The following is a 12,320-nucleotide window of genomic DNA, read 5'->3' on the forward strand; positions in this document are numbered from 1 at the left end:
TTGCATGTGGCTATCCACATATTGAAGAGGCTTTCTTTCCTCCATTGTGTGTTTGTGGCTCCTTTGTCAAAGATTATTTGTCCATATATATGTGACTTTATTTCTGGGCTCCCACTTCTGTTCCATTGGTCTGTATGTCTGTTTTTCTGCTAATACCATGCTGTTTTGATTATGTGGCTCTTTATCATAATTTAAAGTCAGGTAGTGTGATACTTCCAGCTTTATTCTTTTTCCTCAGGGCTGTTTTAGCTATTTGGGGGTCAAACCCCTTGAAACAGCCTATTTATCAAATAAACACACGAGATACTTCATAGAAAATATCTGACAAAATCTTGTCTTCAGATTAAATATTACAGCCACAATGGTTAGCAGCTGCAACATCTCTTTCAGGATGTTTTTTCTTTGCCTTTTCTATTTTGTACCATATTTTAAAAGATTTTGGGTGTTTTTCTCATTGCTATCTTATTTTGGGAAGCAAACCAAGGAGTTTGTGGGTGAATGGACAGCATTCATGTAGTATAGTTTACATTACATTCATTGAATTCTGATTTTCTGAAAGTCTACAGAGGAAATGAATGGCCTAGAGAGAGAAAAATCAACATACTCAATGGCATAGAAACTACAGTTGTACCTCAAATGGTGATTAACAAAAACTCTGTAATGATTCCTATGCTTATCTCTAGTTGTCCATTACTTATAGGTATTCTTTATGTACAGTGTGTCAATTTCACAAATACTCTTGTTTTCCCTTTGGGAGTATAGCAACTATACAGGAAGCAGCACTACTGAAGCATGCAGTTTGCATTCCAACACAGAGTTCTTAGGGGAAAGGAGAAGGGATCAGAGTCACAAAATGTGAAGGTAGAGACACATTTCACAAACTTACAAAAGTCTGTTTTTAGTATCAATGGAAATGTTTTTCATTCTTATAGTAACAGCCAATCCTTCAATAACAAGAAGCCTTACCTCCATAGCCAGTGAGTGTTACTACTGTGTGGCTGTCATTTTGACCTTTCGTTTTTTTCTCAATAAAACTCTTTGTATTTTTGAGGCTTTGCATCTACTCTGGTTGACCAATGACACATAGGTCAAACTATTGCAAATGCTCGAAAACAATGAAAGAAACTGGATTGATATGAAATGGTGAGGTGAGGTGGAATAATTTCTCCTTGTATCAAATGAAGCTATTTTCTCCAGTTCTGTTCCTAGTGCTCAGGGGGACTATAGGAACTGTGAATGTCTCAAGAAGTCCAGACAGAGAAACAAGTCATTTTCTTGTCTCCTTATGTATTAGTAATTTACAAAATAGTTTTGAGATGGCTACCATATTGTATTGGTGATTAATTAAAGGATTTGATGTAACTGTTTAAAAGTCACAAACCCACAAAAGGTTATTCTGAAATTTATTCTATTGTGCCTACTTTCCATGCACATGTGCTTCATCCTAGAACATTATAAAATTCACTAATCTGAGTATTTAATAATTTAGATCTTATGGATAGCTTCTTTTGGAAGAATTTTTTGTACTTTGTAAATTGTATATTTAAACTATTTCATAATTTTTTTAGTAACAGATGTAAAGTTAAGAACAAAATTGTACATTCTGGCCAGATAAAAAAATGTTTCAAGATAGTTCAGCTATAATTTTTAGGGTGAAAATAGGATAATGGCAGGGTCATTATTTGATCACAGTGGCAACCAGGTAGGCCTTGAGAGTGCAGGACTATTAGGGTTCCATAAAGATGCCAAACAGTACCATATTAAACCTTAAATACTCAGAAAATGCCCAACCACATCATTCAGTCACTCATCTCTTTCACAGTCACGACTGAAAAACGTTTTTCAGATTAGAAAAAGTTGAGAATTTTTGTACAAAACCTACCAATATTTGAAGCAGGTGCCATGCATAGTATATGCCCTGTGCATCATGCAGAAAAGCGTGAAATGTAAAGAAAAGAGAGAATTCATTATTAAAGCTTTATTGATAGAAGTAATTTTTAACTAGAAAGATATTCTTTGCAATATTAATTACTCAGCTCATGCATATCCAAGTAATCTCCTTTACTTACAATTACAGCCTAGTTTTAAGATCAAAAACCCAGGTAAATCAAAGTAATTCTTGGATTCTTAGGTATAAAAATGAATATTAACTTTTTTCTTTGAAAGCATTATTTTACATACATTATTTTAAAAGATTCACCAAGATCTAGTAATTCATGCCAATAATTCAATCTAAAGCATTAATCTATTATCACTGACTCTTCCACCTTGTAACTGAGGACTTGACTATGAATATATGGCAAACAGGTTTTTCATCATGAGGGTGCTCTCAGTCTGAGAGATTTTTAATTTGCTATTAATTAAAGGTGACAAGATTCTTTGGATAATTTTCTAATAAATCCAAATTTTAAGTTAGCCAAATCCAGCAAAAAGTTTTAAAATAGTAAAAATTGTGTTTTTTAAATGATACCATGAACAACTATTGTGGTTAGTACTAGACAAAATACCTTTTAATAGCTTCTTTCAAAATTTATTGACTGATTAATTTATTGATTGAACAAAAGGGTTTTTTTTCAAGTCCAGGTATATAATACTATGCATTTAGTATGTTTATACCGTTAACAAGGTTTTACAAATTAATTTTTAAATCATGTCATTTTCATTTAATAATAGTATCTTAACTGGCCATTTGTAATTCTGGCAACAAAATCTACTGTACTCCTGAGTTGTTATTATTTTCAATTTATTCTTAAGAGACTATATGTTCATTCTAAACACTGAACTACTAAAAGATAAGTATTTTCCCTTATATATATATATATATATATATATATATATATATATATATATATATATATATATATATTTGAAAAAAAAGCTCTGTCTTAAAACTATTTATTCAATTTAGTACAAAACTGTTATGTAACTAAATATAGTTGAAGGTAGGAGATAAGAATATGCTGCAAAGTGTCAGGAAAATATGTCAGAAAAACTGCTATGTTTTTTATATTAATTGCTTTAAGAATTAGAGGCTAGAACTACTTGAGATATAAGTATATATATATATATAGTACTGTATATATATATAGTACTGTACTATAAATTTAAAGGTAGTTTTATTATAACCTCAGTAAATCAAAGATGTATAGACTTCATAATTTTGCAATGCTGAAAATAAGAAAGGTTTTTTTGAGGGCAGACCGATGTTTTTGAAAGTTATACCTAAGACTCAAGAAATTAGTTTGAAATGGAACGAAGTGAATCAATAATAAGAAATGCTAAGAAGCCAAAAATAAATTCTAAAAAGAAAAATGTTGACAGTGTTTACTAGTTTGTTTCCAAATAATTAATTTTCAGGGATCATAGGAACAAAGTATTTTTTATATATACTAGCAGATAAAAAATAACTGCTTTGTTTTATTTCCAGTCAAAATATTTGTTGACAGTTCTGGTATAATATATTTTTGGAAGCTGGTGTGCATTGTATACATTCAAAATTTCATCACATTCGCATTATCCAGAACCCTGTTCTCACCTGCAGGGACAAATGGCGGCTGTGGAAGCTGCAGGTTAGCCAGAACCTGTTGGCAGTGTACAACACTGGGACTGAAGACTGATGTGGCAGCATTGGTCTTTTCAAGTGCCGATCTTTTCGGTATCAGTTGAAATGCACTAGGCTGTAAGGCCTGTGAGGGAGGTATGGATTAATAAATAATACCAAATAAAGTAAATAATGTACTCAAATCAAGCAAGCTGCAGTTAGATAAGGAATAGTCTAGAAACCCTCTGCAGGCACATCCATCGATCAAGGTAACCAACCACAGAGATTAAGCAGTTCACTAAATGAGAACTTAGTTCAAAACCAGAAAAAAAAACAACACACTCACACAAGGAAAAAAAGAAGGTTTTCAACTTCACTAATTTAGACACATATGAAAGGACATCACCGTATCACCATTTGGGCAGAATGTGTCAAGAAGCTGCTAACAGCAAATAAGTATTAAAAATTAACATTTCATGGATGCTTATCTATTAATCTATTAAAGTGAGATTAGCAGAGAAACTGCTATAGCAGGAAAAAAAAATTTCTTCTAGTTAAAATTACAATACTGTTTATTTGACCCCCTTTAGTTCTCTCCCCAGCATACAATGCAAGGAATAGTTCACATGCCATGGAGAAGAACACCTGAAACCTATGTGTTTCAGTGGACCAATGTCAGCCCAGTAAATTTAATTTCTTTTTTTTTTTTTTTTTGACAGAGACAGAGAGAGTCAGAGAGAGGGGCAGATAGGGACAGACAGACAAGAAGGGAGAGAGATGAGAGGCATCAATTGTTTATTACAGCTCCTTAGTTGTTCATTGACTGCTTTCTCATATGTGCCTTGACTGGGGGGCTACAGCAGAGCCAGTGACCCTTTGCTCAAGCCAGCGACCTTCGGCTCAAGCCAGCGACCATGGGGTCATATTTATGATCCCACGCTCAAGCCAACAACCCCGCACTCAAGCTGGTGAGGCTGTGCTCAAGCCTGATGAGCACTCACTCAAGCCAGCAAACTCAGGTTTTGAACCTGCTTAATCTGCGTCCCAGTCTGATGCTCTATCCACTGCACAACCCTCTGGCCAGGCACAGTAAATTTAATTTCTAAAGAAATAGTTTGATATGAATTTAGGAGATATATGGTATAGAGGTGATGAAAGAGATCATTAGTAATTATAGCCTGATACTGTAGCTCTATAAAACAAAATCTAAATTATATGAGGACTACAGATTCAATTTTTATTTTTTTACAGAGACAGAGAGAGAGTCAGAGAGAGGGATAGATAGGGACAGACAGACAGGAATGAAGAGAGATGAGAAGCATCAATCATCAGTTTACCTTAGTAAACTGACACCTTAGTTCACTGATTGCTTTCTCATATGTGCCTTGACTGTGGGCCTTCAGCAGACCGAGTAACCACTTGCTCAAGCCAGCGACCTTGGGTCCAAGCTGGTGAGCTTTTTTCTCAAACCAGATGAGCCCATGCTCAAGCTGGCGACCTCGGGATCTCAAACCTGGGTCCTCCACATCCCAGTCCGACCCTCTATCCACTGCGCCACTGCCTAGTCAGGCCAGATTCAAATTTTATAACTATTTATCTCCCACCTAACATGTAAGGGAAAAGCAAACTTCTTCATGGAAAACCTCCTTTGTTTAAACTTATTTCAGACAAATTCATATGGGCCAATTTGCCTTTACCACTAAGACTCTGCTCTGATTAGTTACTCAGAAAAAAATATATATATTGACATTACAAGTAACATTCAATTGAAGGCCAACTATGTAATGTTTAAATTTTGACATGGAAATTTGGGACTGACTTATGTGCATTTTAGTAAAAACACCCAAATTATCAGAAATAAGCAAATATGTATGAAGGTCTCATGCCCATATGGGGGACAGGTACATAATGGCACCAGCAAGCCGTTCTTTATATACCTTGCAAATAATGAGAACCTTTATTTTTAGGGGGCTAGCTATATTTTTCTCTTTTATAATAGGTCCATGCTGTTTCTGAACTTTGCCACCAACAAAAGTAATCTAAAACTTGAAGGCTTATATTCTGCATTGAATATTCTGGATATGTCTTATTTTCACAGATTAAGATCCCCTCATTTGAAAGAATTTCATATATATATATATGTATATGTATATGTGTATATATATATATATATATATATATATATATATATATAGTGGTGAAGTCTTTTATTTTAACACTCATAAACAGATAATATTGTCCAGATCAAAGTAGAAAATACGTTTGTACTACTTTGGTGCTCAGATCTTTCACGAATTAATGACTTCAGTTCTAAGAGAATAGGGGTATTGAGAAAGTGGAGCAAGTCCAAAATTGGTGCTGTGTCATTAAAGTCATAGTTTACCAAGAAAAGTTTGCAGAAATTTGGGGTATCTCATTTAGAGAAAAAGATATTAGAGTCACCACTCCAATGGAATAAGCATTGACTTACTCTGTGTAATGAAATAAGTGTAAGTTCCAGTTACAGTGAAGTGAATTTCAACTTATCATGAAGAAAATATTGTTAACAAATGGGGAGATTTGAAAATAAATCTATTTCCCTTATTAAAGGTAAGGGGTCTGTCAGGTTCTTCAGTGTCTTGTGATTTTTTTCCACAGCCAGGAAATGTGAGATTCCCCAGGATTTTTGTCCATTAGTGGATTGTTATATCCTATTACAATAAGAAATTCCCAAGCCAAAAAAGAAATAGCAAGCAGATTACCAAAATAATTGACAGCTGTGACAAACTACTAATCATAATTCTTATTCCCCAGCCTTTCATACCATAGTGTGTCATGCAAATATTTTCCCTAGCTCTTTTTTTTCAAAGTTAACTAGAACTAAATTTTCCCCCTTACTGACTTGTTAGTACAACTCTTCCTGCCTCTTCTTCCAACTATTTAGAAATGTCCCCCTGCCTTGTCTGGCTGCTTCCTTGAAACCATTCCTCAAGAAAGAAAAGAGAATCTTAACCTTTGCAAAATGAGAGGCTACTTATCATCTCATCTTCCAAGTCCTCTGTTTTTAAGTCATTAAGGATATTACTAGAAAAATGCCCAAGGAGATGGTTCACAGGCAGAGAGGCAATTTGCTGTCTTTTTCAGATACTAAGGCCAGTTGAACCATTCAAAACTAATTTACTGTTTAAATTATATATATATATATATATATATATATATATATATATATATATATTTATAAATTATATATATATATTTTTTTCTCTTTCTCTAAAAATGGGATAAAAAGCACAATAGACTAAAATCATTAGTAAAGCTTTTCAATAATTACCTTTAGAAAATTTTAGTGGATGAAGTAGAATAGATTCTCTTTTCCAGCATATAGATTGGCTATTCATATTAAGGTCCACTAGTGACTATCCAAGATTACAGTTGTAACAGACTAGATACATTGGAGAATATATTAATCATTTACCCCCAAATAAATAGTCTGCAATTCCTGGTCTGTTCTTACCATCGCAGTGGCAGCTGAATGGTTCATGTGGTGATGAGCTGCCTTGAGTTTGGCTTGCAAGTGTGGGGGAGGATGAAAGTACTTGCATTTCTCCCGGGAGCATCGGCCTTTGATGTAATCCATGCAGATGGTCACAGTATTGTCACTTGCCTCAATCATAGAAACATCAGTAGGATGAGCATAGCGGCAATCATTCTCACCTCGGGTACAATTTCCACGCTGAAATTCTCGGCAAACCTTAAAGAAAAAAAAGAAGGTGATTAGGTTTTATTTATTTTGCCAACGAATTTAAAAGCAATAGTATATGTTATTTTATTTTATTTTTTGTATTTTTCTTAAGTTAGAAGCGAGGAGGCAGACAGCTTCCCGCATGCACCCGACTGGGATCCAACCAGCATGCCCACCAAGGGGCGATGCTCTTCCCATCTGGGGCGTCGCTCTGTTGCATCCAGAGCCATTCTAGCACCTGAGGTGGAGGCCATGGAGTCATCCTCAGTGCCCAGGCCAACTTTGCTCCAATGGAGCCTTAACTGCAGGAGAAGAGAGAGACAGAGAGGAAGGAGAGGGGGGGATGGAGAAGCAAATGGGCGCTTCTCCTGTGTGCCCTGACAGGGAACCGAACCCGGGACTTCCACTTGCGGGGCTAACACTACTGCTGACCCAACTGGCCAGGGCCATAGTATATGTTATTTTATAATCTATTTAGAAAAATCTAAAAAAACCTGAAGGATAAGGTAAAGCCATATTCACTATCAGATGTAAACACAGACAAAATTTTTATTCCTAGAAAAATAAATCTTTTATCTCCAAAAGAAAGTGGTCTGGTTTTTTTACATTGAAATAAAAGTGCTTCAGAGCACTGTTGGAAAACAATTTTTAATTTTCCACTTAATACAGCCTACAGTGTAATTAGCTAAGTTTGAAAAAATAATTGTTTTGTTAATTTTCAAGGTTCATCTTTATTTTTTAATTGATTTTAGAGAGAGGAGAGAGCAAGAAAGAAAAGGTAAGAATGGGAAGCATCAACTCATAGTAGTTACTTGTCGTATGTGCCTTAGCTCAGAATGCTCGGGGTTTTGAACCAACGACCTCAGAGTTCCATGTTGTTGCTTTATCCACTGCACTACCACAGGTCAGGTCCCAAACCAGTTTTCATCACACAACAATGTGGTTTTTCAGGGGCAGATTTTTGGACTGTCATTGAATGACATTATGTGTAAAAACAAATTTCATTGTGATACACTATCAGACATTTAAGAAGCTGCCAAATGAAGCAGATTTTGTAAGAAATTGACTAGTTATTTATGAAGAATGACAAGAGATGTTTGAAGGACTCCAGTAAATCAAAAAGCTGTTTGAAATTTCTTTTAGATTTTCTTTTCTTAGGCATCAAGGGATACTTAATATCTGATACATCATTCTTAAAGTGGAAAAAAAAAGAGGTTTAGATACTATGAAGCTCATTTACATCCCATATTCATAGATTAGTCTACTTTTTTCTGTTTGATTATTCTATCAAATAGAGATTCATCAATATATATAGAAGTTCCAGTCTATGTAGTTGAAACCTGGTCAAAACCAGCATTCCCACCAGATTTCCCGTGCAAAGGAGATGCAGTCTGAGGTGGGTACACTAAGGCATTATTTGGCCTACTGTACAAGTGAATCAATGCATTTCACAAAAAGCATAATTGCAGTAGTAAGACATTTAATATTTTTTGAATTTATACTCTGTAAGCTAACAACCCAGATACACTTATTTAAAGCATTCAAAACATTGGGCTCTGAGAATGTTGTTTTGCGCATAAACTTAATATCAAAACCTATATGTATATGTATATGTACACACATATATTTCTACAGAAATACCTCCAGTTTATCTGTACGCATCAGTTTTGGACCAGCGGCTCCTGGCAATGCAAGAGGTGGGTTTCCAGAAAACAGAACAGGTGCATTTGGTAAAAGTTCAGCAGGAACCAGGCCCATTCCAGGATGATGTAAGTAAGGATTGAAAGCCATGGTAGGATTAGCTGCAAGTGATGGAGTCATAGGAAAGGAAGTCTGTACATTTAAAAAAGAAAAAGTGTTAGAGGTAAACAGATTATTCCTATTAAAACACAAGGTAGCATTCTTTTAGAAAGCCTTATCATATCAAAATTTGCCATTGTTTCTTAGACTTTCTTTTAGATTCATATCAATTTCATATAGGAACTGTTTTTAAACCATCAAATTTCTTTGAGTAACAAAGTTATTGGTAAATTGACAAAACAAGCCACATAATTTTAGCAATCATGAGTTAGTTAAATTTAATGTCATGGATGGATTGTGTTCCAAATGTGTTTTCCTTAGCACTTCAATTTTTACCCAGGAAACAATGTCACCAATGGTATAATATTTATGGACAATCAGCCTTGTCTTCTTCCATAGGCATAGACTTTGCAAGCAGATTTCTGCTTCTCCTGAAAGCCCACTTTGTTAGACCCTCTTTCTTCCTCTTCCCCATCAGCACTGTTTGGCTGTAAGGCTGCTTGTCCTACACAGTTTCCTCTTGCTCTACCAGACACTTGCTTTCTTTACCCATTATTAATTACAGAAGACAGCAATGAGTCAGAAATAAAGAGGTAGATTTTGAAAAGTGGGGAGTGTATCAATTTCATGATATCTACCTAAAATGAGATTGATATGGTTATTTAAAAATAAATTAAAGGTCCCATTTCACTAACTAATCGGACTTGCTTAGAGTTGTCTTTATCTAGGGGGCCAGATGATATCAACAGTTCAAAAAGAAGCCTTAAAAATACTACAAGGATCCCGTTAGGCAGGAAGAAATAAGAAAGCAAGAGTATAAAGTACATAAACTGGAGTATAACTTGTGAAGAAAATCTTAAAAAATTAAAAATAAATTTAAAAAAGAAAGAAAAAAATATTTATAAACACAGAGTTCTTGTTTTTCTATTTTTAAAAAGTCTTAATCTTAAAGAGCATGATATATATATTACCTTTATTACCTGTAAACATATAATTTATCACTTTACTGTGCTGTAATTTAGGTTGTTACACATGTGTGAGTCTGGACTTCTCAACGTGGTCATAATTTCTTTGATAGTTCTCTTGTCACCACTGTAGAACCCAATACTTAGTGTATGATTGATTGACTGATATAATCAATGTTAAATTTTAAAACAAATGTAACAAAAAATAAAAATAAATAATATTTAAATGAATTAATAATAAATCATGATTCAATGTAGTACATTTTAAAAAGAGACTCTATAAAGTAGTGCTTTGTTGTGCAACTGGTAGTGTTTTACCATGTATTATTAAAAAGATGTGTCCTTTTATGCCTTTTAAAATTTTTGTTTTCATTGAAAAAAAATAATGTATCTGCTACACTGACAACCAGCTGTGTTCACACCTTTTGATAAATCACACTAATCAGAACTACTTAAATACAGTTAGAATAGGAGGTTGTGGAGTATGAAGTGAAGAGCAATATATATTCACTCCATCACCTATAGTCTGACTTGAAATTTTCATCAGCATAATATTCTTCTTAAAGTCTTTGTTATAAACCACATTCATCTGTGAAGGAAGGATCTCCCCATTACCACTCTATCTTAGATGAGTTTATCAAACTAGCTAATTGGCAATGGGGAAGGACAGAGTCCCCCCCCCAAAAAAAAATAGCAAGGTTCACTAGTGTCTGTAGAGAGGGCATGGGGCCAAGAGCTTTAAATAGAAAGGGGCAACATCAGGTGCCAGAAAGATTGTGGAGCCATCAGGGAGGTGCTTTTAAGGATTGAGGACAACCAGTCAAGGGTGATCTAGCCTAACTAGGTACTATGATGTAAGAAGCTTTATAGACATGTCATACTTTTATTGAATAAGATATAAAGATCCAGAAATTAGCTGATGCGATAATATCTTATACATAATGAGTTAGAAATCTCTTGGAAACAGTCACTCAGGCACACTTCCACAAAAAGGTAGACCTTATTAATTTGATGATTTATGGTTTTCTCAAAATCAGCAAGTCTCTAATCATAAAAACTTTATATTTGAACCACACAATAGTGTTCTATGTTGAACTTCCTTTTTTCTCTGTCAAAATAAATTTCTCACTAAAGCCACCATCCTCTGTTGGACATCTGTATGTCCTCTTTGGAGAAGTGTCTATTCGTTCCTTTTGACCATTTTTTGATTGGATTGTTTGTCTTCCTGGTGTTGAGTTTTACAAGTTCTTATCAATTTTGGTTATTAACCCCTTATCAGATGTATTGTTGAATATGTTCTCGCATTGTGTGGTTTGTCTTTTATTCTGTTCATATTGACTTTAGCTGTGCAAAAGCTTTTTTGTTTGATATAGTCTCATTTGTTTATCCTGTCTTTTATTTTCACTTGCCTGTGGAGATAAATCAGCAAATATATATATATATATATATATATATATATATATATATATATATATATATATATATATATTGCTGCGAGAGATGTCAGAGAGCTTACTGCCTATGTTTTCTTCTAAGATGCTTATGGTTTTACGGCTTACATTTAAGTCTTTTATCCATTTTGTGTTTATTTTTGTGAATGATGTAAGTTGGTGGTCTAGTTTCATTTTTTGGCAGGCAGCTGTCCAATTTTCCAACACCATTTGTTAAAGAGACTGTCTTTACTCCACTGTATGTTCTTACTTCATTTGTCAAATATCAATTGTCCATAAAAGTGTGGGTTTATTTCTGTGTTCTTTGTTCTGTTCCATTGATCTATATACCAGTTCTTATGCCAGTACCAACCTGTTCTGAGTAAAATGGCCTTGTAGTATAACTTGATATCTGGAAGTGTGATACCTTCCACTTTATTCTTCTTTTTCAAGATTGCTGAGGCTATTCATATTTTTTGTTGGTTCCATATAAATTTTTGAAATATGTGTTCTATATCTTTGAAGTCTGTCATTGGTATTTAATTGGTATTGCATTGAATTTATAAATTGCTTTGGGTAATATAGACATTGTAATGATGTTTATTCTTCCTATCCATGAACATTGTATATGCTTCCACTTGTTTGTATCTTCCTTGATTTCTTTTATCAATGTTTTCTAATTTTCTGAGTACAAACCTTTAACCTCCTTGGTTAAATGTTCAGCATCATTAATCATTAGAGAAATGCAAATTAAAACCACAATGAGGTACCACCTCACACCAGTCTGAATGGCGTTCATTAACAAAGCAACACATAATAAGTGCTGGCAAGGATGTGGAGAAAAGGGAACCCTCCTACACTGC

The 12,320-nt window shown here is 34.3% G+C and overlaps 1 protein-coding gene across 6 annotated transcripts in view; it reads right to left on the bottom strand.

The window, feature by feature from the left end:
* The window catches only part of MBNL3 (muscleblind like splicing regulator 3), a 96,710-nt gene that overhangs the window by 9,927 nt on the left and 74,463 nt on the right, over positions 1-12,320 (bottom strand). For 3 of the 6 annotated variants that reach the window (XM_066356477.1, XM_066356475.1, XM_066356479.1), the window contains exons 3-5: positions 8,904-9,095; positions 7,035-7,271; positions 3,536-3,686 (exon numbers count right to left, since the gene is read on the bottom strand). In XM_066356477.1, coding sequence (XP_066212574.1) covers positions 3,536-3,686; positions 7,035-7,271; positions 8,904-9,095 — 580 coding nt within the window. Of the gene's footprint in view, positions 1-1,882; positions 1,919-3,535; positions 3,687-7,034; positions 7,272-8,903; positions 9,096-12,320 lie in introns of all 6 variants that reach the window. The other 3 variants (XM_066356474.1, XM_066356476.1, XM_066356478.1) reach the window with 2 other exon arrangements.

The sequence above is a fragment of the Saccopteryx leptura genome, chromosome X (assembly GCF_036850995.1).
Source record: "Saccopteryx leptura isolate mSacLep1 chromosome X, mSacLep1_pri_phased_curated, whole genome shotgun sequence".
Taxonomy (NCBI): Eukaryota; Metazoa; Chordata; class Mammalia; order Chiroptera; family Emballonuridae; genus Saccopteryx; species Saccopteryx leptura.